At 40.4% G+C, this 27,830-nt stretch overlaps 1 protein-coding gene across 1 annotated transcript; it reads right to left on the reverse strand.

Annotated features, from left to right (window-relative positions):
* Positions 1-5,296: 5,296 nt before the first annotated feature.
* ABHD3 (abhydrolase domain containing 3) lies at positions 5,297-27,388 on the reverse strand (the record flags this gene model as incomplete). The annotated part of the gene is made up of 8 exons (XM_010194877.1): positions 5,297-5,887; positions 13,780-13,945; positions 14,030-14,078; positions 14,734-14,907; positions 19,674-19,786; positions 22,650-22,695; positions 24,528-24,710; positions 27,225-27,388. Coding segments are annotated over 8 exons (1,074 nt in total), but the record flags the coding sequence as incomplete, so codon positions are not given.
* Between the last annotated feature and the right edge of the window lie 442 nt (positions 27,389-27,830).

Genomic DNA, 27,830 nt, shown 5'->3' on the forward strand with positions numbered 1-27,830 from the left:
CGCGGCCCGGCGGCGTTATTCCGGTGGCTCAGGCAGCTTGGCCCAGCTCGGGCCCCGGGAGGTTGTGAGCCCTCGTCCTCTGCTGTTAGGCTGCTCGCCTGCCAAAAACGAGGGGGAAAGCAGCACCGCGTGCTGCCAGGCCAGTGGTAACGGAGCGGCTTACGTGGTGGCCGGCGGGGCTTGAGTGGCACCCCGTGACTGGCAGTCATAGCTAAATGCGAGGTGAGAAGTCTTCCCCAAGTCGTACGCTTCTGGTGACGATGGTGGTGCCCTCACTCAGGGAACTGCCTATTTGAGTCCAGCGAGGTTTGCTTTCCCAGGTTTGGTGAGAACCCTGCAGGTGCTGGCTGGCTGTTTTAAAAGTTGTGTTCTGCACTGTGTTTCACAACTCATTCTATTGCATAGCTGTGTGTTTTGTGACTTTTCCCCCATTTTCTGGGATATTTCAATCCTTGCTACACTGGGTAACAGTTGTACCTCATCAAACCTTACGGTTGTGGCTTCATTGCCTCAGGATATTTCCAGATCTAAGCCTGTGTCTACATTGACAAGTAGTAAGAGAAGTGAGAGAAGGGGAGCTGAGGATCTGACATCCACATCACTGATGTCCAGACCAGCTTTAGTTTAGTCCTGTGGGTGCAGCGACCACGAGAGTTGGATCACATTAGGTGTGTACTGAGGATGTATCTGTGGGCTTGGTTTCCTTCAAAAGGAATCCGTTGCGCACACTTCATGACCTTGCATGACAAATGGGAGCAATCAGGAGGTTTCTTTCAAAAGTCTGCTCCTGTTCCTAACTAGAATACCAATGTAGAGATACGTCGTGTGTACTAGTGCACTCCATCCATGTTACCAGGCAAGGGTTAACCTGAAGTATGTTCTGCCCAAAATGCATGCAGTATGTGTGTCAGGATCATAACATTAAGTAGCTTTGCCGTACCTGTCCGCTCCTGTCAGTAAGTCCTTCTTGCTAATATAGAGCCAGTTTCAGCTTATTTGACTGTAAATTTGCACAGTGAGGTGTATACATCGCTGCATCAGAATGACTGAAGAACACCATGATAGGAGCCTTGGCATTAGTCGACTAAAAAATGACCGTGAAATACGTTGCAAGAAAAGTTCTTGAATGGCAGCATATGACAGGGTTTCTCCCAGAGATTTCTGATCTCCTGTGCAGATTTTTGGTAACAGGTTACTGATTTAACAGAAACCTCATGAGTAGTTTAGTACTTGGAAACTACCCAGTGTAGATGTCCTGCAAATATTCTTTTGTCAATGTTTGAAGTATTTAAAAAGTGGTCATTTTGATTTTTATGATAAAATTCTAGGGTTTTTTTATAATCTTCCAAACATTTTATTGATTTCTATAGCTATTACATTTATGGGATTAATTGTTGGATATTGCAGACAAGTTGCTGAATAGTGTAAAAACGTTTATATATTGATCAAATTACCTGGAAGGTATTTTGTTCTGCCTGTAAATTCCTTTTGTCTCTTTATTAACTGTCTTCCTTGATAATTCCTCTTTCTGGACACGCTTAACTGAAGCACGGTTTGTCCTAGACAAATGGAAATTTTCAGCAGCTGCCGTTTTTGAAAAAGCTGATAGGAGGAAATGTTATTTATAACTCCCTGTAACAGCTCCTCTTTAATGCATGATAATCTGCTGTGACTCTTCAGTCAACGCGGCAACGTGTGGTCTCCTGCTTTCCTACAGTAACCTGCAGAATATCTTTCCAAGTGAAGGACACTTTAATCACTGGCTTGCCTGTACATTTCCTGGAGGATGATAAAAGCATTTCTTAATGTTTTCACTAACTTTCTAAACGTCACAGGATGTTTTCCCGTCCCTTTTAGGAACATGAAGCAAATAAAGCTCAATTTTCCCACATCCTTCTGTGGAATGGTAATTTGCTGTAGATCAGGGAAGTAGTAAAGAATCAGGCATTCTTATAAAGCATTACATTCCAAAACTTGGAAAAACTCAATTCGTGGGATAGAATATGAGTAAATTTCCAGTTTTCCACAGAAGGTGGCAGCATTTTGACGCTTTGATGTCAGCGTGAACTTGCTAGGAAATGTCCCTTTGCTGAAAGAACACAAGTTCTACAGAAGTGTACTCTTCTCAGAAGTTGTGAATATGAACAGGAGTGCTTGGGCATGGATTTGCTGTAAAACTAGGGGACCTAGAGATGTTCCTTCCACATAGGTGGGGTATGTGAATAGGACAGATTTAACTCCAAAAGGATTTTATGTTCATTTAGCCTTGTTTATCACTGATACTGTTGGAGTGCCTCTGGACTGCAGCTAAGTGACAAATTGCTTGCTGCTAGGTTATGCCTGTTTTCACAGGAGCAATAACTCAGCTGATAATGGATCATCAGAGAGCATCCTCTTGGGCTAGAGCTTCGGGAGGTGCAGTGACCGTGTGTAAGAGCTGACTGTCACCAGAAGGGGAAGTTTCTCCCACTATTTTCTCTGTGTGCTTTCCCCACTCTCAGCAGTGTGCTCCAGCTCCTCATCCCACCCTTTCTTTAGCACCTCAGGGGCAAGCAGATTTAACTCACTCAGCTAGCAAAAAGGTAACCCAGTGGCAAAACTGGATCATATTCTGCTGGGGCAAGAGAAGCTGAGGACTGTGTGACTGGAATCAGAGAGGTTAAGAAAAGGCAGGGGAGGAGGAAGAGCAAGCCTTCCCCTTTTGGCATGAAGGAGCTGTTAACATTGGCAGCCGCTTGTGAAACTGCAGCCTTTGGGCAGGCCACATAGTTGGAGGATTGAGCTCTTGATCCCAAGCTCAATTGCAGTGCACAGACCTTGCAGCCACATTTGAGGTGGTAACACACTTCCAGCCTGCCTCACTGCTTATCAGACAGCTCACCTGAGCCAGGAAGGGGATGTGGTGACTGACAACAAAGAGACGAGCTGCTTAAGCCTCAGCTGTGATTAACCCTGCAAGCACTACTAGAGCATCAGAAGAATGTCCTTGGACAGGTTAGCTAAGGCCACATGTGAAGCTGATTTAAACCTGTGGTTTTCTAATCACTGAATGTACAGGTCCTCTAAGGAACTGGAAGAGCAGCCGAGGCTGCATAGGGCCCTGATTTTCAGCCATTCAGCAAATGCAAAAAAGTCTCTCTACCCTCATCCAGGAGGAAGGGAGAGGCTGGATTTTAGTGTCTCCAGGAGAAAAAAAAGAGACAGGGAAACTGGATCCCTCAGAAGAAGAGGTGTTCGCCAATACCGAACCACTGGCTGTTGTGGCTCCTGGTGCATTTGGGTGATTTTTCCTTTTCTTCTGTTGGAATGAAAATGTAAAAAAAAAATATGTCTGGGCTTTTCATTTTCATTCTGCTGCATCTTTCCAGTAATGCGTACTTTGGTAACTAATGATGTTCTCCTACCTTCAACATTTCATATCCCTATTCTTGTCTGGGTACTCACAATCATGTGAAGAGCCAAATAAAGACCCGAATTCACAGAGTTTTGAATAGATGGCACATTCTGGAGTCAGTATTTTGCCTCACTGATGAAACTGTGTACAAAGATACTACACAGTAAAAATGTCTATGGCTCTTCTTGCTAGCTTGTGTGTCCCCTGCGAGAACCAAGGTATGTGTCTGCATTATATGTTTCAGAAAATCTGTCTGGGAAAGCTTGACAATACTCGTAAGAAAATTTGATTGTTGCCACTTCACACACTGTGCTTTGAACAATGCATTTTCCCTAAAACACTCCACATTTGAAGGAAAAGAAACCCTCAACTTTATAGACATTTGCTAGACATAGCCTTAAAGAGAAATGTCTCATAGGGATTTGTATATGGGATTGGACCTAAATGAAATAAGACAATGCAAAGAGACAGAAATTCTGCCATTAATATGTTACTTTTATTTAAACAGTAAGGTGTGCTTTTAATGTAAATGGTATTATTTTTATTAATACTTCATGTGGATTTTTGAACTGTACTGTACCCAAACCATTCTACAAATATAATGCTCAATACAGTTTATTGCTCATTGGTTTTGTATTAACAGAAAAACTGGAAATGAATATAAGAGTAAATAAGGCACCCCACTAATGTGCTGATTTCCTGTGTTCTAGTAACATGCACAAATTTACATTTTGCTTTTACTAGTCATTTTTCTTTTATTAGAGAAAAAATAAGTTGGATTTTATTATTAGGACAAGGGCCAATACTTGTCTGAAAAGCCAAAGCTTGAAAATACTTTCTAATTTTTTAATTTAACCTTCCACCTTACAAAAGTAGCTTTCGTATAGCATGTCCCAATTTCTTTCTCTAAAGACAAAAAGTATTTTTGTTCTTCCTTGGCTGTTACTAGGAAACATGCCTTGCAAGAGGACTGTTCACGTACTGCTTGAGACGAAAGACCTGACTTGCTTTTTTATCCGCGTCGTCTTCTTGTACTGACCCTGCTCAAAAGATAAAAATAAAAATGCAAAGGCATCTTTACTGCCTTATCTTGTATGGGTGGGCCCAAATCAGTGATCAGCACGAGGTGGGAGCTCCACAGAAGCTGCTTAAATTTCAGGATGCCCTAAATTAGGGCTTCTCAACAGTTTCAAAATACATTCTGTCCAACTGTCCTTCTTCCTCTGGTCCACGTTGGCTCTCACTCTGTCTCAGGGCTGAGGAGAACAGTGATGCCTCCATCAGCCTCACAAATTCATAAGCCACCAGGGAGTCGGGGCTCTGACCCCCCACCCCAGCTCCCAGCTTTCATTAAACAGTTTGTGACATTCTTTTTAGAAATTATCTGAAACAATAGCAGAGACACAAAGGGTTCAGATTTTTTTTTTTAATGTAAAGCAGATTATATCATAATTTCCTGATGTTCTAAGGTTTAGTCATTAAAACTGAAATGTTCTTGCTGGGTAATATAAACATAACAGATAGAATCACTGAGTTTACCAGTTATATGAAGTATGTATTACATATATGACAACACCTAGCTTTACTTGAGCTTTGAGATGCAATGTCTTTTAATTATATAAGTTATTACAGTACTGTTTTAAAGGAATCTTTTGGTTATATGTAAACGCTATAAATTACCTGGTTAAAAAATAATCATGTAAGACAAGTATGGCATTGACACAGTTTAAAAAACAGTAACTAGCCCTAAATCTGAATACTCAGGGTAGAACAGCAAAAGCCGGTATCAATCTAATGCTAAGAATAACATGCTGAAATTTTGACTTATTGGAAGAACCAGTGCTTCTTTGTGTTCCCTCCTTCTTTTGTTTTCATATTTTAAGATTTTCACCATCAGTGCCATAAGGAATGGGCCAGCTTGTACTTACTGTGTGTGACAGGATAATATATGCTATTTTGAGTGTTGCCATTCCAATATTAAAAGCCATCTAAATTAAGTCTCCTAAATACATAGTGGTTTAAATTAAAATCCTGAGGAATTATAATCTGTTTACTTGATGGTTTTGGTTAAGTGCAATTTGATGTATGCAGAATGCTGTTTCATTTAAGGTCATTCTTAGTAAGGCATATTAAAAATAAATATAAAAGTGACAACATAATATTTAGTTTCTTGCTACAAAATCTTAGGCAAAAAATATTTTTGCATGTAGTAATGGACTTTATCCATTTGCTGGCTTACAGGAGTTAAAATTTGTGCATTAAGCTTAACTGCCCTTGTCAGAATGTGCCACTGTGCTAGAATACTGGTCCAAAGCTACATGCTAAAGATTTTGTTTCCATGCTCAAACATAGCTTGCACAAACTGCTTGAAGACCCTGTCCATGTAAGTGCACTTCCTTGGCCATATTCCTTCCAGAAAACCAATATGGCCTCCGCACGAAGTCAGAACCAAAGCCACGTTTGCATTTTGTTTGGCAGTTTCTACTGGTATAGCTAAAAGGGGAGAAAAAAAAACAGTTTAAGTCCTTATCCTTCTGTGAAATGCCGGCCACTGAAAAATTTCTCTTAAGTGTTTCTCATTTAATATATTTATACATATGCACAGTATTAACAGAAGCTTAAACATACTGCAGGACTTAGAACCATGGCTGTGTTAAAAGCCATTTCTCCATCATTAACTCACCTTATCTGTGTGGTTTTCCTGGCTGCTGTAAAAGTTTCAGAAATCACTGGGCTTTATCTCTCTTTCAGTCCCACTGGTAGAACAGCACCCGTGTTAATTGCATACTTAGGATTTGGGGTAAACAGTCTCAGTAAAAGGGCAATCAAGCCTGTAGTTTTTAACCTGTGTTGCAATATTCAACTCTGGAAAAACTGAGGAACTGGGACCTTAACTGTGAATCCTATTCTTTTTGTAGGAGATTCCAAACACAAAACCTTTAATGTCACAGTAAGATTTTGTCTTTAAGATCTCCTATCAGCTAATAATAAAGAAGATCCTATGTTATTATCACTATTGTATCTCATTGCCATACATTTACATCTGCATCTTTAGACCACACCATGCAAATGCACTAGGAGACAGTTCTTGCCCTGAGGAGTCCATAGCCTAAATACACAAGGTAAGCAGGAAAAAAGGAAGGGCAAAAAACTGCACAAGGACACAACTGCCTCATGTCACCCAGTAGGTTAGTGGTCCTCTACTGAATAGCGACTGCTAGAAAATGATGTAGTTTAGAATTTAGATTATTAGACCGGATACTACAAGGATTTCTCTTTTGCTGGGTTAGTTTTCAGCTGAATCAGCTCCCTGATCTGGTTCCCCATGTTAATGCCAAGATATGAATGGCAGCAGGCACAGTCAGACAAGGACTGCGGTGAGATAGCCCTTTCACTGACAGCCTGCAGTTAGCTTAAAATATGAATATACTATGAATAAAATTGGAATATGCATAGATGTGTGGCCTAATCAATGCTATCACCTGGGCATTCCCTTTGTGAAAGAAAATAAAGGTCAGTTAGCGCAGCCTGACATGCACATGACTTTACAAATGGCATTTCAGTGTGATGGATGACGTTATTACCATATGACCTGGTCAACACAGCAGTGGAACCTTATGGGGCTGTGGTGGTTGTGCTCTTGATATAAAAATTAAGTTATTTAAGTAACTTCCTCTGGAGTTTTAAGTATGCTAAAGAAACTCCTGAACAAGCAGAAATCCCAATACGTTTCAGTGAAGAACGCCTTTTAAAATTCCATTTTTCAAATAATAAACTTCATGGAAGGGAAAAAAATAAAATTCAGAGTTTTTGTTTATTCAGGACTGACAGAAAAAACAGTAGCAGAAGAAGACATGCTTTGTCCAGACAGAAGGAAGAGGCAAGGAATTTCACTGTATTTTCTAAAAAAGGTTATGATTCCATAAGAAAATCTGATTTCAGGTCATACACTGCTAAAGTAAGAATGCCTTGGTGCTATAACACAAAGCAGTGAGTCATTTGCAGGATTCCTACTGTACGGCACCCTCTCCTTAGCCGAAGAAGGACCCTGAGACCACGTACGTCACACGAGATCCCGAATGCAATGACTGCGGTGAACAGATGCGCAACTGAAAATAGATCGGGGCAGAAGCGCTGGACCTGCCGAGGCGGGGGAGCTGCCTGTGCCTCAGAGGTCCTTACCAGCAGCGTCTGCAAGGACATGCTCTGTTCCACTCCAGGGCCTCAGCAAGGATGCTAAACCAACCGGATCCCTAGCAGGGTTAGCGTCTTTTTTGGATGTTGTATTGTAAGGTTCCCACCCATAACATAAGGCAACTGATTGTGCCCTAAATGCAGCACAGACTGAACTCCAGAGAGCAATGGGGATTCTCTTGCGGAGTACATGAGACTTTGCTACTCAGTGCTATTCATTTCCGTGACTTTCCCTCCTTTCAAAGTTGCAGCATCTAAGTAGTTTATAGATCCCAGCATTTAGTGAGTGATCCGATTCTTTACTAAGTGGAAGAAACCATGCTTCTCACTGTATCTACAAAAAGCCCTTGACTTTTCCTTTGTTCAGCTGGAAAATTGGAAATACTATCTGCTGTGCCTGGGCCTTTTAAAGCAATACTGAGGCAAGACTAAAAAGAAATGTCAATGAAATAAAAGCCTAGGACCTGCCAGCCTTGACTGGGAAGTAGCACTGACTGAAAACAAGAGATGCAGAAAACAATGTGTTACTTCTTGCAATCCAGCATATGCATAATTTTCAGACTCCAGACTCAGCGAGTGCTTATCTGGAGTTCTGCCTGAGTCAATCTGCCCAGCACTCTCTGATCTGGCTCCCTTGGTTTCTGTGGATGAACACACTGCCATGTACAAAGACAGTGACTACAATTCATGTCAGCTTCTGCCGACTGCATGGGAATTTGCCCACTTATCTGCACCAAGCCAGCTGCTCCTCTACCCTCTAGTAGCGCATGGGCCATGTTCAACAGGATCCCAATAGGGAACTGGGGATCAGACTCAAGCCCAAGTCCCCCATTCCTGTTTCTGGCAATGAATCACACCTGCAGCTGTCTTCCTGGTCACTGAAGGGACTAATGGATAGGCAAGGGTATGGGGAGGCATGCGTGAGGTGAGACAGACTTGATCTCCAAGTATCAGAGGTAACATGAGGACTCCACTGATCCTCATGGATCTTACTGGCCTGAACACACCTCTTGACTAGCTGAGGTTGTGCACAGACATGATGGTTGTTTGCTTTGTTGGACTGGTGTCAAAGCACAGAGAGAAATATCCGTTCTTGCTGAGAAAGCACTTTACTGGGGGTGTGGAAGGGAGATGACAGTAAATGTCTCCTCTGCTGTGCCAACCCAGCTGGGGAAGCCCTTACAGGCAAAGCACCCTGTGACCTCTGCACACATGTCATTCAGAGATTGCCAGAGCAATGATCTCTTTCAAATCAGTTTGCTGGTGGTTATTCATTCATTCCAAACTGACTGCCAGTACTGTAATGGGTGCCATGTGCTCCCTGCCTCCAAGCAGCTACAGCAGCTCTTTCCTGGAAGGCAACCACCACTAGGATGCTGGTTGTCTTCTGTGCCAGGTAAGGTGCAAGCTGCATACAGCTGTTTACAGATGTCATCTTTCCCATCGTGAAGTTCTCCCTATATTCTAACTAACACGCGTTTATAGCAGAATTCTGCCACAGATCATCGCTCCTAGCACAACCAGACACACTGTGCTGAATGTGCAGTCACCTGCTTCCATCTGCAGTGAGGATTTTTAGTAGGTGCCAAGTTTGACCTGCTGGTACCTCTCTGCTCTTACCTCCCCTGTGGTGAACAGGAGAGCTTGCCCTTGGCATAGTCAGTCTTGATAGAGTTGGCTCACTGTTTGCATGACTTCTCCTCAGCAGAGTTTCCTGCTCTGCAGATTCTCGGGAGAGAATTTAAAATGTTGTGTTGCTTTCCAGTGCCAAAATGCAAATGATGCTTGGCAGTGGTGTGGTACTTTTCTCAAGGCTGTTTCTAGAGTCTATTAGCCATCCACAAATAAACCTACCATACAACAGAGCAAATTCAGCAATGTATAGGGCAGATGAATGGAGCACTGGATGTGATCCACTCTAGGATACAGGATGGCATGCCAAAATACAAGACTGTTCATTTTTGTCCACATGTAACCTTGTACTTACGTTTCTAGTGACCAAAATCTGTACTGCTGTTTGATCCAGCAGGCACAGACCTGTTATTTGTGACCACAGAACCACAGTCTAAGTAGGTATGCGCAGAATTACTTTGTTCAAAATCAATTTGTTGCACATTCCTTGCAAAAAGTATTTTTTTAAAAGTAACAGCAGAAAAGCATACACATGAAGCAGCATCAGCTTAAATAAGTCACTGCTGTCAGACTTTCTGTTCCACTGTTTGGTTGATTTCTCCTTCTTCCTTAAACTCTTACCCTAATTTTTATCCATCTGGCCACTCCTTGGCCATTTGCTCTCTCCAGACAACTTCATTCAACTGTGCTGTTTACATAATAGGATGCAAAATAACACCTAAGAGCAATTATGCCAAGTTTGGATTCAGAGGGACAGAAAAGGTTCAGAGTTGAGTAAAAAGTATAACTGAGCTTTAGACATGCACTTCTCTGGCCCAGTGGATCAGGAGGGAGCTGGCTGCTTCAAGGGCAGGCTTTCAGTTCGGGCACAATGCTCACCAGCAGCAATTAGCTAAGCATTAGTATAGTGAAATTTAAGTCGGATGCCTAATACACTGCTTAAAGTCTCTGAGGAGAAAAATGCCACTTCAGATGAAAAGTTAAATGTGACACTGATAACAAATGCTATCATTCCGTCGTCTTGATTTATTTTTTCACGCGTACAAAATAAAAGAGCTTGACATGGTTGTATTTTGTATTTCCTGAAGCAATGGCTTGTTTAAATTAGTTATGGCAAGAGAAGTGTCATGCAATGAAGACAGCATTTGTTTTCACTAGTTAGTATTATGCAGTATGAGAACTGCACTCTAGAATTAAACTACAGATACATGGGCTGCCAAGCTCTATGAACTTTAAAGAGCAACGTTAAGGAAGGACTGCAAATGAACTGTTTCTTCCTAATACTGGATTGAGATCAAAGGGCACGTTTTCACAGTATATCAAAAAATAATTGCTGGGAAGTACAAAGTGTACCAAAAAGCTACATGAGAAGACATTATCAGGTAGTAAGAGGCAACAGAGACAGCATCTCCACTTTTTAAGGAAAGTCTCTGCTGAGTTCCACATTGTGTAGAGACAAAGCAGACTTGGGTTTGCATCCCGTAAGCTCTGTTATAGGAAGATAGATGTGGCTGGCTTTATAAAGGATATTTAAACACAAAGCAATTCTGGCACAGCTTTCTCCCTAATGATTTTTCTAGGCCTGTTTCCCAGCTGTCGGAAACTACGGCTATCCGCAACAGAAGTGGAAGGTAGCTTAAAAGCCCAGTAGGTATTACTGGGAGTGATGAGGCATGAAATAACCAGTCCCCAAAGTCAATAAAAGACTGGGGTCTGATTGAGAAGAAATTCTGCAGCTTTGAATCCATCATACAGTTATGAGTGGAAACTGCCTCTGGTTGCCACAGGCTTATGTGCATCCACACACCTAAGTCAGAAAAAAACAAGCCAGTTGCCAGAGTAAAGTGAGCTCCCAGAGTAACACCAGCCCTTGATGTTTGCTAACATAAAACAGCCTGCAAAAGTGTCAAGATGAATGAACTCCAGCAACTGATGGCAGCAGCCATAATTTCTGGGCTGCTAATCAGGGTGCCCTGTGTCTCCTGCCAGAGCAACTTTTCACATTGCACAGCACAAACAAAAAAGGAGCCAAGCATAGACACAAGTAACAGTCCTGCCATTAGCTGAAAATCAACAGTGTCCTGGTGGCCCTTTCTAAGGTAAACTTGCTACCACGAGGACTACAGTTTACAGTCAACAGCATTAACCCTATGAACACAGAATAAATGAATGTCTAACCACCCAAACATTTTCATGGAGAAAGGTTGGATAGGGTCAGAGAGAGGACGGATCATCATTACAACAGACTGTAACACTTCTTGTTCCAGAAGTGCTGGTGCTCTACCTCACCCCTCTCTACCCTGCAAGACTTCTAAGGCATCCTAACAATAGGTCCAATACTTAATCTTACAATTTTACCCCTATGATAAGACAAGTTCAGTAAGACTTGTGTTTCTTTTAAAAAACAGCTTCAAGGGAGGAGAGATCTGCTACAGCTCTACTTTAGGGGACTCGGTATTCTGGCTAACCAAACTACACAATCACAGACTATTGAGGCTGTAAGGTAACTCTGGAGATCACCTAGTCCAACCCCTCTGCTCAAGCATGGTTGCCTAGAGCAGGTTGCCCAGGACTGTGTCCAGGCAGGTTTTGAGTATCTCCACAGATGGAGACCCCACAACCTCTCCATGCCAGTGTTTGAGCACTTTCACAGTAAAAAAGTGTTTTCTTGTGTTCAGATTGAATTTCATGAAGGTCTGATTCACTGCTGTTGTTACGTGTGCTAACTAGCTAGGTTACTCCCACCACAGTTACTACTTCACTTTAGAAACCACAAATGGAGCTAGAGCTGAACTTTGAGGTGCAGCCACTGTTTCTTCTCTAAGATACTTAATGGCAGAAGCTCAGCAGATCACCCATCTTGTGGTACTGTGGGGAAAGTCATCCCTGGAGTCACAGGACCCATAAAAATTTGTCTTCAGAATCACTAGCCAAATTTTCTATTTGGATACAGATTTTAGGGTGACAGCCCCATCCATTCTCATTTCCAGGACATTATATGCTCATAACAGAAACAGCAACTAGCCAATATAAAGGGAAAAAAAAATCCCACAGAGGCTAGTAAATACAAAGGGATTGTCTCAGAAAGTCCCTGAACTGCAAAATGTTACAGATGAATGCAGTATTCTGGAAGAATGTTGCTATATTTGCCCAGCTCTTTTTTTTTTTAAGCCTCTGTTTTGGCCAATCCAGAGTCACAGTTTTTTCCCTCATATAACATGATTATCACCTCTTTATACTGTTCATGCACAGTGTGGATACTTTTTGTTCAAGAGGAGAAGAAATCAGACTTTCTTTTTCTAGTGCACTCTACTGGAGTGGCCCTTTTCATGTCACATTTGTCTCTAACAAGTCTTTAAACTATAAATAGGAATGTCAGTGTGTGCATGTTTCTGTGTTGTACATCTGCACACAGATAAACAGTACACACACAGACACACACACACAGACACACACACACAGACACACAGAGTCCCTTCCAATGCCTTTATTCTCCTGTTTGTTCTCATCTGTTTGCCTCCTCACTTTGGTTTCATGACTCATTCTACAAGAATCTCACTTGACTTGTGGTGGCAGAAGAAAACTTCCCTGAAATAAATCAACTATATAAACTTCATATTTAAATGTGTCAGATGTTAACTGCTGAACATCTCAACCAGCTGTTCATTGTAGTGGTTTTCCTCTACATTAGCTTTTGTTCTCCCTCTCTTTTTATACCTATAACCAATACACAGACCACAGGAACAAGCATATCTTTTTAAGACAGTTAGCAATAGGATTTGATCCTCAGATCAAAAGCAAAATGTTCATAATGATTACGTGTTTGGCAGAAAACAGGAAGAAACGGGAAAACAGAGTCTTCAGCCTATTTGTTACTAACTGATATTGCTGCTCCATCTTCTAGTTAGCTTCTTACTAATTTCAACGCGCCTCCTTGTAGGAGCTCACCTTGTCTCTATCTCTTCTCTTACCCTAGATTTTGGCCTACATGCTAACTAACATTTTTTTCTCACTTTTAATTTTCAAGCACTTGAGGTGCCACTGAGATCAACAGCTGAGGATTTCAACAGATGAAACATAAGCAACTCCCAGACATTCTTTGTAGGGACTGGATTGAAAAACGGCAAGAAAAAGAACCTTCTTTTCACTTTCCTTGAACTTTGAATGTCTACAATCCAGACATCTGAATCCAAACTCCTCATAATAGGCTCTCTTCGTACTTGGTGAATAGAAATGGGTGCTTCTGAGCAGGCAATACATCTAATGTTTTCCTTACGGTGAGGCAACTCACACCCTAAATGTACATATTTCTTTCTTTTTACTCTAAAGAGTCTACTAATGGCTAATCATTGCTGTATTCTGCATTCTGTACTTATCCGGTCTCTCCATCATCTGGTGTTTTATATGTGTCTTACACTGTAAGTAAATTGCAAGACCAATCCATCCCTGGAGACTTTGATCCTTTCTACAGGTAATATTTAAATATACCTCGATGCCTATGTCATTTGTCTTAACGATTGCATACACAGATAAACATATTTTAAAAAGCCTAAACTTACCATGACCTGGTGAGAAAACATCATCCACAGAGTTTAGACATAAAACTGGAATTCCTACTGACTTCAGCTTGCGACATGGGCTAGCGTCTTCATAGTAATCATCAATTGTACGGTAGCCAAACATGACTGACGTGAACTGCTTATCAAATTCTCTAACAGTTCTAGCCTGAAGTACAGAATTCAAACAGGGAACTATGTCAGCATTTGGAAAACAGCATCCAGCTAAAGCAGAAGTAACATTCTCACATACCTTCATCACAAGATCCATATCAAATAATTTCTCCAACATTTGTCGGTGCCTAAAATGAAAGAGAGAAAAATTGGAGGGCTTTTATTTTGTTATACAAACAGATACAGAAGTCCTCTGCTTTACAGATACATTTACAGAAAAAACTCCCTAACAAGAACATGCTTGTTTTTAATTTTCTGCCATACTGAAAATCTATTTGGAATCCAAGAGTAGAAGAATTGTTCATTCATATGCAGGCACATCCAGCAACACAGCAAAAATCTGCATAAGCCATGAGAAAAATGTCAAAGATAAGAGACCTAAATATTTGAGAATACAAAACAGATCCTAATTTTATACAGCAAAGAATGAACAAGGTCCTTCCATGCTTTTGCAGTCAATGCAAACTTATAAGAATTAGTATAGATGCATATATACTCAAAGTCAACACGTGCATGTCTAAAAATAGAAGAATCAATTAAATTCATCCATAAATACAGGAGTGCGTTGGTCTTGTGCCAAGTGCCTTGAGGAGCACAGAAATTTAGTCTCATTGATGACAATCTTCCTTGCAAAGATCCTTGGATTTCAAAACTAGCAGAATGCACACAGAACAGCTATTTGAAGTGGTGTTACAGCATTAATTTTGCCAATATTATTATACCTGCTGTAGATCTCATGCTAACATCCTTCCACCTTGCTAAATAGTTCAGAAGGCAACTCACCTGCTGACAGAGGACTGTAGACAAGTAGTCAAGTAATAGTTGAAAAGAAGCCAGTTTAGTGGCTTCTCCAGAGATTCTACAGACTCAAAAACATTCCAACCCGCAGAGAAAATTGCAGCTGCCATTAAAGGAGTGTCTCTGCCAGTTTTGCCCAGGTAATTTAAAAGAAGCATGCTACAAACAGAAATGAAAAACAGAAACATATATACTATCAAATTGTTTGCTTCAATTCAAAGCAAATATAACAATCAGTCACTTTTTGTCTGTTTTTCAATAGTTTCTTATCAGCTTTACAGTTGTGCCAAATACGTGTAAAAGGTAGACAAAGTAATCAACGTATGACTCACAAAGTTTGCTTTCTCTCTCTACTGTCAGAGAGGAACCGAGTGCACTGTGTAGGATGTGGGTAGGAGAGCATTTAGAAATAAATAGAAATGTACTAGTCTTATTTATATCACTAAAAGGGAGAAAAAGGTCAAATAAATCTTACTCATGGAACAGGTATTCCCAAGTTGTTAGTAAGTTTTATTGTTTTACGAGCTCTTGGTCTTCCTGGTCTGATAAATCTGATGCCTGACAAATGCAAGCTGCCCCTGGAAGCTGTTTTTTTGAGTTGAAGGTAATCCCTTCACCCCACCTCACACATAACAGAAAACACAGCTGTGCTTTAACACAAAGTATGTAAAGAATGAAGTGTTGGATAATGCATAAAGCCAGCAAAACAAAATTATGAGCCAAGTAAATGGCTTACATCTTGCCTTTCTGACCAATTGCAACTTACAGTCTCTACTGCTGATGTACAGTTGAGCTGAAAAAAGGGGAGAGTTCACCCAGAACTCTCACACAGAACTTCATTTTTTTGCAGAAAAAATAAAATAGCAGGAAAAGAAAAATACTAACATGAAAGTTCTGAGACTTACTTTACTAACTGAGGCCCCAAAGTTTACAACTAGCATTTTAATACTAAGCCTTTAACTCAAAATATTACAAGTTCTATAACTTAATATCGCTCCCTGAACCACCAACAGCCTGTACCTTGGCTTCATCTACCGAACTTCAGGAGACCACAACGTTTAGCAAGGACATCATGAACCAGTCTGTCATCACAGAGACTTTATCCCTGTGCACTGCCTACCACATCATAGGACAGCAGTGCAAAAGGGAAACCACGCTTTGGTATTACCGAAGTCTTGCCAGCTGGTAGGAACCAGCAGGAAAAGAACAGCAAACAGCGCTCCTGTGAGTCACAAGTCCCTATACTGTAAGAACATTGAGCCATAAAACAATTTAAAATAAGTTGCAGTAGTAGAATAGCCACCTCTCTAACAGAATTCACAGAATATATGTGGTAGAGAGAAGGTTTAGGAATCTTTATGCTCAAAAATGAGGTCCCTTTCAGAAGTAGTGCATACTGAAGATCAATAGAACAAATGGGCTTTCATTTACATTTACGCCTTTGTGAAGTGAATGTTTATTTTTCTTCTTAATTGGGCAAATGTGTCCTTATAGATTAACTGGCTATTCAGAAAATTTTGAAAAGGGATAGATAATAAAAACTATTGTAAGATTAAGACAAGTAGATGATTTTCACAATATGCCCCTGGTGAGATCTCTGCTCCTGCTTAATTTTAAACATGCAAGTGCTCCAATTAATTTTGAAGCATGGAAACAGTCCCCATGTGGATGATTAGAGACTCTTCCAGTTTTCTGTACAATTAAGCATATGCTTTCTCTGTGGTTCAGGACTTTAAAAGCATATTGGAGGAGGAAGGTAGAACATCTTGCCTAAAATCACCCAGTAGTGGTGGTGAGGTAAAAGAGGAACATAACACAGATCCTCTGTGCCATACTAACAGGCTTCGCCATTATTTAGGATGCTATAACGAGGTTAGCCAAGGACAGAAATGACACTAAGGGCTGAACTGGTCTTTCACACCAGTCACATAACAGCGAGCTTCTACTGCAAATTCAGCCCCGAAAACCTGGTTCTTCACCTGCTACAGCCCGGCCCTCTTAGTTCTAGTGTTATGGTGCACCACACATGAAGCTACCCATGAAGAACAACTGTACTTTAAATCCCCGTGTCATCACTGAAACAAGCCTCTACTGCAGATGCTTCTTTGGCTTTCACTGTTTCCAATGAAACATGTTTTTGCAATACATCACATTATTTCCTTTTTTTTCATGCAAAAAAGTCTGAGCTGGAAAGAGACGGCATGCCAAGCGAGATAAGAGCCAAAGGGCTTGCTGACCTTGTGAAGAAGAGTTTTAAACTAGGTTTGTCAAGGGATGGAGAGCAAAGCCTGAAGAGAAGCAAAGGCCTTGCAGGACCTGATGAAGCACCCACGGGACAGCATAATGGGAGAGGCTCTTACACTTCCCTGAGAAAGCAGCATGACTGCAGCCCATCTGATCTGGCAGCACATGCACTAACACACAGGATCGGGAAAAACAGGAGGAATTAGAAGTCTGTGTGTAGTCACAGAAGTTGATTGGATTACAGAGGCACGGAGGATTCACAGGCAGATGTGACTATGCTATGATGGATGCAAACAGACTCTTCATGAAGGACTGACCTTGAAGGCAAGGAGGAGAGTTTGCAACTTGGTCAAAGATGCATTTCAATGCACAGAACTTTTCCCTGGTGCATGTTATAAGCCAATTCAGAGCTAACAGGTCAAAATCAAAACAGGAAGCTAACAAAGAGAGTATCATGGTGGGTGTCTGCTATGGATCTTTGATCAAAGCTAAAAGAAGCTTCATAATCACCAGGCACAGGGAACTGTAACCATCCCAACATCAACTGGAACAACAACACAGCAAGGCACAGCCAGATGAGATTTCTGGAGAGTATCAAGGGCAATCTTTTGATATACAATCAATGACCCAAATAGGGGCAATGTTCTATGGATGTGCTCTTCACACGTAAGAAAGAACCTATCAGGTACGGGAAGGTGTAGAACAGTCTTGGCCGATGAGATTATTTGATGGTGGATTTTTAAGACCAAAAGTGATTGGGGAAGGTAAGCAGCAGAATTGCAATACCGGACTTGAAGAGAGTTGGTTTTAATTTGGTTTTAATTTGGTTGGCAGGACCCCACATGAGATGGCCCTCATGGGCAAAGGGGTCTAGGAGAACTGTTTGACATTAAGAATAACTGATCACAAAGCACAGTTGTTCAAACACTGGAATGTTGAATGAAACCAGACTGCCCAGGGAGGTGGTGGTCACCCTCCCTGGAGGTGTTCAAGAAGTATGTGGATGTGGCACTTCAAGATGTGATTTAGTGGGCATGGTGGTGTTAGGTTGATGGTTGGACTTGATGATCTTAGAGGTCTCTTCCAACCTTAATGATTCTGTGGTACATTCTGATGTACAGGAAGTTGAGCAAGAGTGGCAGAAGCCCGCATGTAGGAACAAAAAATTCCTGACTGAATTCAAAAGAAAATATCCTGAAGGTGGAAGGGGGCTGCCTGTGAGAAACAGTCATTGCCCAAGCATGCAGGGATGCAGTTAGGAAAACTAAAGTTAAGCTGGAGTTGGAACTAGCAAGGGATATGCAGGACAAGAAGAAAAAGGCTTTTGCAACAAGGAAGGCTTCTGTAAGTACATGAAGAAATGGGCTGGCAGAAACCTCATGAAGTTCAACAAAGGCAAATGCAGAGTCCTGCACCTGGGACATATCAATAGCTGGACAGAGAGCAGCTCTGCTGAAAAAGACCTGGGCAAACTGAACATGATTCAGCAGTGCACCCTAGCAGTAATGAAAACTGATGACATGCTATGCCTTGCTTGTAAGAGCAAAACAAGCAGGTCTAGGGAAGATATTATTTCCCTGTATTTGGCACTTATGAGATTGTATCTGGAGTACTGTGCCCAATTTTGGGCTTTCCAGCAAGACAGACACTGACATACTGGAAAGATTCGTATGTGTTCATACTGAAGACACTGGCAAAAATCCCAGCAACATGAATGGGAAAAGTCTGGCCTGATAGAAAAGGCTTCCAAGTTACTTCTTTATTTCATTATCAGTAATGATATTGCCTGAACAAATCTGTATTTATCCCAAAGCTCCTACAAACCATTAGTAGATTAATGTCAATATACAGGGCTGTATCTGCCCACCCTCCATAAAAGTTATCGGAAAGATAGGAAGTCTCAGGAAGTTACCACTGTGACTGCAGTATTTCTAATGGAAGTTCTCCTCTCCTATGACTTTCACTAAAGAGGCTGTCTGAACATTTCTCCTAGCTTCTAGCAGTGATTTTTCTAAGAAACTGTGCTATCACTGTCTGTTCTAGCTGTGCTTTCTGGAAGGAAGCCAGGACACAGCAAGTCTTAATACCACATGCTATATCCACCCATACTGGCTTCATCAACAATACTACTTCTTGCTTCTGAGCCAGAGCGAGCATCTCTTCCAGCTTAACATACCCACACACTGCAGAACCCAAATAAGAGTGAAGATAAATCTTGTGATTTCCAGAGGTTGCTAAGAAACATGGTAGCTCTAGTTCCTGTTTTTCAATCCTCTGTTCCAAAGACAGCCTCTGTAGTTTCCAAAGACTGTATTGCCCACCTGCTTGGCTGTCAATCTGTCTGTCAGTGTTTCCTGTCTTTCTCCAACCCTCCTCAACTTTTGAACATTGGCCAATTTTGACCTTCCCTGACACAGAGCTAAAAGCCTCAAAGACATGAAGTTTCTAAAAGTCTTCTGAACATTGACTGTTGGAGACAGACCCAAGTTAGTTACAGTTCACAGAATCACAGAATCACAGAACGTTAGGGATTGGAAGGGACCTCAAAAGATCATCTAGTCCAATCCCCCCAGTTCAGTAAGTAACACAAGTATTGCAGAGTAGTAATTTATCATCAGGGCTACAACAGTCTTATTTTAAGATCGTGGTTAAGCTGAGACTTGTGTTACATAATACCTTACCCTCCCATAGAAACACCGGCTGCCATGAACGGAGCTGAGGGGTGCAGGCCATGTACGTGATGAATAACAGCCTCTAAATCCTCTGTGTTAGCTGCACAGTAAGTCCTTGGTGTCTGCAAGGAGTCAGAGGGAAAAATGCCACCATAAGCTTTTGCATTATCCTTTAAGGACAAAGCAAACTGTACAGTGGATCATTTATATAACAAGATAAATTTAGCATTTATTGTGAAACTGCACTAAGTGGCAAATGGAAACCCAGAGCACTTCACAGGGAGATGGAGGAAGGAGTTATACTTGTTATGATTACAAAACAAAACAGGTGACAAGTATCTTCAGTATCTGCAACTACCAGGTCATTAGATGAAATCTGAACACACAGCCACTAGCTAAAGCAAACAAAAGTAGACAGGCATTGATATTTTTAAAATACCCTGATGAAATGGAAACATATCACAAAGGCTGCAATTTACAGGAAGAAAAAGTTATAATGACAATTTTACCATATTCACACACATTCAAATGCAAAACAAAGTATTAGATTTCAAGTTCTGTCAGCTAGCATTTGAAAAGTTATTTAGATTGTACAATCAATACAAGGAAATAAATAGATAAATAACTTCACCAGTGCCGTTTACCTAATTTACTAAAATATTCTGTTAACTAAGGCAATGACACACACATATTATCTCTTCTCTATCTACCATCAGCATCTCTTCAAATCTTGAACTGAGACTTGGAATGACTTCCACTGGTATTACTGAGATTTGGGTAACCCCCTCTTTGCTTTTGAAGGATAAGCACAGCTTTTGAGCCTCACCTGCAGAGACAACTGCTACGGGCCACAATCTGGGGGACTATCTGGAACAGCATAAGGGAGGTAAGTCCTTTTAGGTACAAAAAGAGTCACAGCAAAATAAGTTGCTTTTTCTGATGGAGTTCCCTAGATTTCATCTACAGCAAAAGAGAGCTTTTAACTGTAGAGTTTCTACTAACATATTGGTGGCCTTGATTTAACTATAGGTAGTGGCTGGCCTGCCGATATTCAGCATGAACGTTAAAACTAAACATAAAAATACTTAATTATGAGTCAATAGAACGCATTTGTTGCCTGAAGCAACAATGTATTTTGTGTTTAAATTGCTTTCAATTAAACAGCCTGGATATTTGTGGGAAATTTTAACAAGTTTAATTAGATGAAACTGATTACTTAAAATACTTTTAACAGAATACTGAAATGTTGAAGTCAAAGATTAAAAAAAAAAAGAAAAGAAAGCTAAATCTGTATAATTAAAACTGAAGATGTTTTTAATTTCCTTTTATGTTGCATTTCCCATTCTCATCCACATGAGTCACTCTTCACTGTTTTACACCCAATTAATTATAAACAGTGTGAATGTGTTTTATTTTAATTAAATTGTCAAGTGTACAAGGAAAAAGAAATTATTTTTGGTGACTAGGGTCTAATGTATTCTAAGTGAAAGTGTATTTGATTAAAAGGTTATAAAACTACAGAGATATCTTGCATTTTCATTTCAGTTAATTCCTGGCACTTTAATATCAGTCTACAAAACATGTGATGATATTTTAATACACCATCTTAGCTCACATTGGCTGTGGTCAATCTAATATTTGCTTATTCCATAACAATAATTTACAGTAACCTTTGATAACAGACAAGAATTTTAAAATGGATTCTTTAAATAGCTGTTATTTGGTGTACTTTTGAATCTGTCTTTAAAGAGCATAGAAAAATAACTACTTGCATGACTAATTTCTGCTCTGGTGCTCAACTACGCTTGAAACTCATTAATGAGGGATTTTATATTAAAATGTAGAAACCTCTTTGCAAAAAAATGGGGTAATTTCAGCTGGTTTGCTTCACAGTAAGATCTTATTAGGCTTAAAGATGTAAATCCGATTACAGTAAAATACACACAATGCATCCAGACAAGAGATCTTTTCTCTTAACAATTCACAAATTCATCAATAAGGACTTTGTGTGTCACAAAACTGCTTTGTAGATCCATCTCCAAAAGCATGCAGAAAACTACTCTTAACATGGCAATGTTTGCATTGAAATGCTTTATCTGATTATGGGAAAGCATTCTGAACTTTTAAAAGTTTGAAACCAGGGGATTAAAAAATGCAAAACAATACCAAGTATTATGTACATGCATTCCAGCTGCAGGACTGTCAACAAAACACATATGAAGAAACAAAGCTTATTCAGCAATACTTCATCATGCCCTGGCCCTAGCTGCAGAACACATTTCGCTTCAAGACTTTCTCATTTGTGGAGTTGCCAGTTATTTCTAAGCAAACGTGATATGTGCATCCCAAAGACAAAAAAACATCTTTTGTAGCTGAGTTTGTGTCACAACTGCTGAAAATTGCAATTGAAATTGCTTGAAATTGCTAAAATACAAGAACACATTTAACTTTTAGGATGTGGCTATCCATAAAAGTCTGGTTCACTAATTCAGTAATACATAATATGGATCAATTTTAATGGCACAACTTTTCAACCATATCAAAATCTATTTTAAACTCATGTTGGCAACTGGGAAAGTAATTATGATTGCTTATGTTTGGATTTGTATGTTAAAACAATGGAAGAAAATCGCACTGATTGAACAGAATTTCTTGGATGTGTGCATTTTAGATACTGGAGTATTTTTGGAAAGAAAAGTGTAAGGACTGTTCATTTTAATGTTACAGACATTAATAATTTAAATTATTTCCTAAAATGAAATGTTCACAAAAATTGTGTGTTGACCAGCTGGCTTCTTTGAGTTTTAAAATAAAAGATGAATACTGGTACATGATTGATCGACCAGACAACTAGATTATCTTCTCTGCATTTTGAACATATGCTGCGAGTTTCTCTCATTTAAATCCAGCTGTATAAATAGACAGGAATTATTCCATATATACTGCTTATACATGAGAGATGTTTATCTTAAAAGTCATCCTTACCAAAAGATCCTCACCAGCAATTCCCCGGTTGTTAAAAACCACGCATCTAAGGATTGAGAAAGTAAATTCAATGATACACAGTCTTCATTTCACTAAAAAAGATAACTAAAACACAAACAAAATCTAAAATGCATAAAGAAAAATGAGCCAGTTCTATGAATAAGTTCAGCACATAAATATTTACAGTCCCATAGATCCTGAAGTCTAACCTGTGTGGAACAACCTTTTTACCGAAATGGAGATCACTGAAGTCAGTGGGACTCTGTGTGTGCTCTGTGCTTTGCCAGTTGAGGCAAGGTTGCAGGAGAGAGGCTCAGGGTTTACCTGAAGAAGGTACAGATCTCTTGTCCTGCCTGCACCCTGAGCTGGCCAAACACCAGCCATGAGCTCTACCCACGCAGGGCTCAGCCCAAAGCAATGCTCTGCAAGAGAACGTCACAGATCCACGCATAGACATCTTTCAAAGCTACATAATTGTATCAAATAACCAGAAATGAGCCAAATCAAAATTATAATTACTACTGCATTTAAGTTGCAGGTTCTTGGGGATGGGATTTTTTTTTGTCTGATATAGCAGAAGCTTCTGTTCTCTCTATGCTGGTGGGAGTCTCTGAATTTTCTAGCAGTATTACCTTGATGTAAGGATCTATCCTTTCTTAAAAAAAACTTACTTTCCTACTACTTTTCTACCGTCTCACTGTAATAATTTTGTTAAATAATATACACATATTTTAGATGGGTTAAAGGCATTAAAAATTACTAATTTTGGCATTTTCCCCAAATGTTCCTGTTTAAAAACAAAATCATAGCATTCTGTTGAAACCTGATCTAAAGCTCTCCTTTTTTTATGCTATGCCTTCTTTTCTTAGGTGATCAAATGCAGATATTACTTTCAGGAACACTTACAAAAATCAATAGTAAGAAGTTGTTGATTTGAGGGCTTTCCTCCTCTGATTTTTTTACTGGTAAGTTTTAAAGAGGTTTTAAAAGTGCTTTGGGTGGTAAAGTGCTACTTTACTTTCATAATTTAGTAAAGCTTTAAAAAAAACACCTTTACTTTCATTTTTTTACATTTAATTTTTCTACTTTAAAAAAAACAACCTTTACTTTCATAATTTAGTATCCAAACCTCCAGAGAACAGATAGCCAGACACATACATAAACGTTCACATATACACATTTGAAGAACTTCTTACAGTCAGTAACAGAAACAAACCTGTAAAGACAAAACGTAATATTCCTAATACAGGCCCTGGAACAATGACAACTTGTTTTAAAGCACAGCAGCAGTATGATTACATAAAGGAATCTACTCATTGACTAATCCACTAATTTTACCCAACTCTGACCAGAAGGCTTAATAACAAAAATTAAGCAGTGACAACTAAGAGGTGGCAAACCTCTTCCTTCCCCACCACCACTAAGAGTGGGCTATCTCCCCTTTCTGCGCCCATGAATTTGAGGCTGCTGAATCAAGCAATTTTGGCATTCAGAAGCTGACCTCTTCTGAGGCCTATTGCCAGCAACCCATCCACACAAGTCTTTCTGGAGCTGAATACAAACCCCTTCTCTAGAGAGCATAAAGGTAACACAAATACTGATATTATAGTTTTAAGAATCAGCAGCAAAGGCCTATGCAGACTTAGGTTGCGTTCGCTGCAACCTCTGGGTCACATCTGTGGATACTAAAACAGCCCTTCTGCATGTACTGCTTGTTACATAATTGTACTCTGATGATTATTATTGCTAATAATACTTTCTTACATAAACTAATGTCTTTAGATCTCATTTGCCATAGGAAGGCATCTTATAGATATACATAGTTATATCTGATCTTCTTAGAAGCAGCGAAATCCTAGCAAAGAAATACAACAGCACCTGTATCCCAGCATTTCGCTTTGATGAATCATATGAAGAATGTAGGATTCCTTGCTCGTTCCTGTCAAGCCAGGCAATAACAGGACAGTGGGCCTTGTGCTGGCATCCGGATAATATAAACTGTCGTTATTATCAAACCAATCCAACGAAATCTGTCCTCCATCTGCTGTTTTAATGAGCTCACTGAAAGGCACATTTCAAGACAACACTGATTAGATTTAAAAATATATGCATACTATTAAGAGTGCTTACTGTCTACAAAGTACCAGCTACGGATTCTGCATTTTAAAATATGTTTTAATAAAGTGCCACCTAACTAGGTATGTTTGCATGTTTACCATTCACAAAGAGCCATGCCTCCAACTGACAAGAGTTAGCACCGTCAGTTTGTGGAGTAATTCCCATTTCCAGTAAATGAAGAGCTAGCTTTTCATGAATTGCTGCTGATGTACTGGAAACTTGTAACTAATGTGATTTTTGGCATTGCCTTCTATTTTATATAGGCTTCTGTACTGCAGATTTCCTTTGGATCATCTGAGACTCATTTGACAGCGCACTGGGCAATGTGTTCAACATCAATCACATTTTTTTCTCTTCATCCAAAGCAGCAGCACATATAATGGAAGCACTTTGTTATGTTTTAAACATGCAGAACACCGACATGCACTGTTATATCTTTCACCCCTTATCTCCATGAACTTTGCTAGAATGCACTCTTACACCATATATCTTAAGAATGCAACAAATGTGATAGTAACCCAAGAAGCTAAGCATGCATTAAACAATGAAAAGGTTTTGGTATTTTTTATTCTTTTTTGAAACATACAGCATCTTCCCTATTCTCTGGCAATGAAGACATCGTACGAGAGAGCTGGTATAGGAACTACCAAAATTTAGGCCTACCTTGCATTTGATTTTTCATTTGAAAGTCTTGATAGCACCTACTCCAGATTTTAAAGCTCGTCAGCCTTGTTGGACTCCTTAGCTCAGCTTTGCCCTTTTTCAGTAATGGGAAGCAGATGCAATGCTGGTGTGTACTGCCAACACAATCTCAAATGGTGCAAAATAAGCATTGCCCCATGGAACTACGTTTCTTCCCTCACAAACCTTGAAACAGAGAGTATACAAGAAGGGCTAGAGAAAGTGGACATGGCCATACCACTGAAATGTTTCCTAGTTACTAAAACTAAGGGAAGCTGCTAAATGCTAAATCTATTCTACCATGCAAACAGAGCTGAAACAACTTGTGCTGCATCCAGGTTCCGGCGCATAAAAGTACTTCTCCTTAAGTCTTGTGCCAAATGCCCCATTTGCCAGACCAAGTCTTACTTCTGTGTGAGAGAGATCAGCTGAGGACAAACAATAAATACAAGGGATTTTTCCTCTTAGAATTTAGGAATCAAAGAACACGTAAGCCCCACAGGTAAAAGCTACTCTGGAAATCCCAGAAGTTTTATATATTCAAAACAAGGCTGAATGTGGCCATTGCTATGGTTAAGGTTGAACATGTTGGTTCAGTGGACAGATACAGTGATTGTGTGACCTTTGCAAAATGATGGCATTCAATCACCAGAATATTTCATACCCAAGATGACTGTGCTGCCATCCAGAGGGACCTCAACAGGCTGGAGAAATAGGTTGACAGGAACCTAATGAAGTTCAGTGAGGGAAGTGCAAAGTCCTGCATCTGGGAGGGAATAGCCCCAAGCACCAGTACAGACTGGGGGCTGACTGCCTGGAAAGCAGCTTGGCAGAAAAGGATGTGGGGGCCCTGGTGGACACCACACTGAACATGAGCCAGCAAAGCACCCTTGCAGAAAAGGCCAACAGCCTCCTGGGCTGTATTAGAAGCATTGCCAACAGGTCAAGGGAGGTGATTCTTCCCCTCTATTTAGCACTGCTGAGGCCACACCAGGAGTACTGGGTCCAGTTCTGAGCTCCCCAGTACAAGACAGATATGGACATACTGGAGAAAGCCCAATGAAGGACACAAAGACAACGCAGGGACTGGAGCATATCTCCTATGAGGAAAGGCTGAGAGAGCTGGGACTGCTCAGCCTGGAGAAGAAAAGGCTCGGCGGGGGTCTTATCAATATCTATAAATACCTGAAGGGAGAGTGCAAAGAGGACAGAGCCAGGCTCTTTTCAGTGGTGCCCACTGACAAGAAAAGAGGCAATGGGCACAACCTGAAACAGAGGAGGTTCTCTCCGAACATCAGGAAATACTTTTTACTGTGAGGGTGACTGAGCACTGGCGCAGGTTGCCCAGGGACGTTGTGGAGTCAACATCCTTAGGGATCTTCAAAAGCCATCTGGACATGGTCCAGGACAACTGGCTCTTAGATGGCCCTGCTTGAGCAGAAGGTTTGGACAAGGTGACCTCCAGAGGTCCCTTCCAACCCCAACCATTTTGTGATTCTGTGAATATACAACCACATCTCTTCCTATGTCATCACCAGTATTTCAATGCTCCAAAACTCTCTGAGCTAAAACAGGGCCATTTGGGAGCCTTGACCTTTGAAACCTACTGTACATTGAATCCAGGATAACGATGGCTCCAAGCCCAGGAGGGAGTTGTAAAGGCAGGCATAAAGCAAAAAAAATGGACACAAGCTTGAGCAGCAACAGCAGCTGTGACACAGAGTAAGGTAACCACTGGCTACCAAATCAATCACTTTCCAGAAGAAAGGCACTTACTTCCTGTACTGTACTTGGGGTCTAGAGGTGATAAAGGGACGCAGGAGTGTCTGCACCCGACCTTCCCAGCACCAGATCGTGGGATAGTAAGTTTCTGTCACAACAGGGCAATATTCCTCAAGAAAGCGGCAGAAACGGTCGTTGCTGGCCACCAGCTGGGGTTTCTAGGGGAAGAGACTACAGTCAGGCACAGGCATTCATATAAAACAAGCAAAAAACCAAACAAACAAATAAATAAACCAAACTCTGTCTAAATCCTCTCCCGGTAAACATTTATTTCATACAATCATTTGCAATGTTTTTTTCCTTTCCTGGTAAGGAGATAAGTAAACTGAAACCAAACAAAATGTCAAAATGCCCGACTGAAAAGTGAAACCCACTAAATTTTATTAATTCCTCACCTGTTTCTAATGATATGCTATTCTACCTCTACTTTTAGCAGGATCATACTTTTCACTGAAGAATCAAAACCACACTGTTTCACAGTAGGTAAGAAAGATTTTACTGAATCAATCTTCTCGCACTGCACAGAAATTATGCTTAATCCATGTACTTTGTGCACCTGCAGTACCTGCTTTGACCTCCCATCTCATAATACAGTACACA

This window comes from Mesitornis unicolor, unplaced genomic scaffold, assembly GCF_000695765.1.
Source record: "Mesitornis unicolor isolate BGI_N332 unplaced genomic scaffold, ASM69576v1 scaffold27681, whole genome shotgun sequence".
Taxonomy (NCBI): Eukaryota; Metazoa; Chordata; class Aves; order Mesitornithiformes; family Mesitornithidae; genus Mesitornis; species Mesitornis unicolor.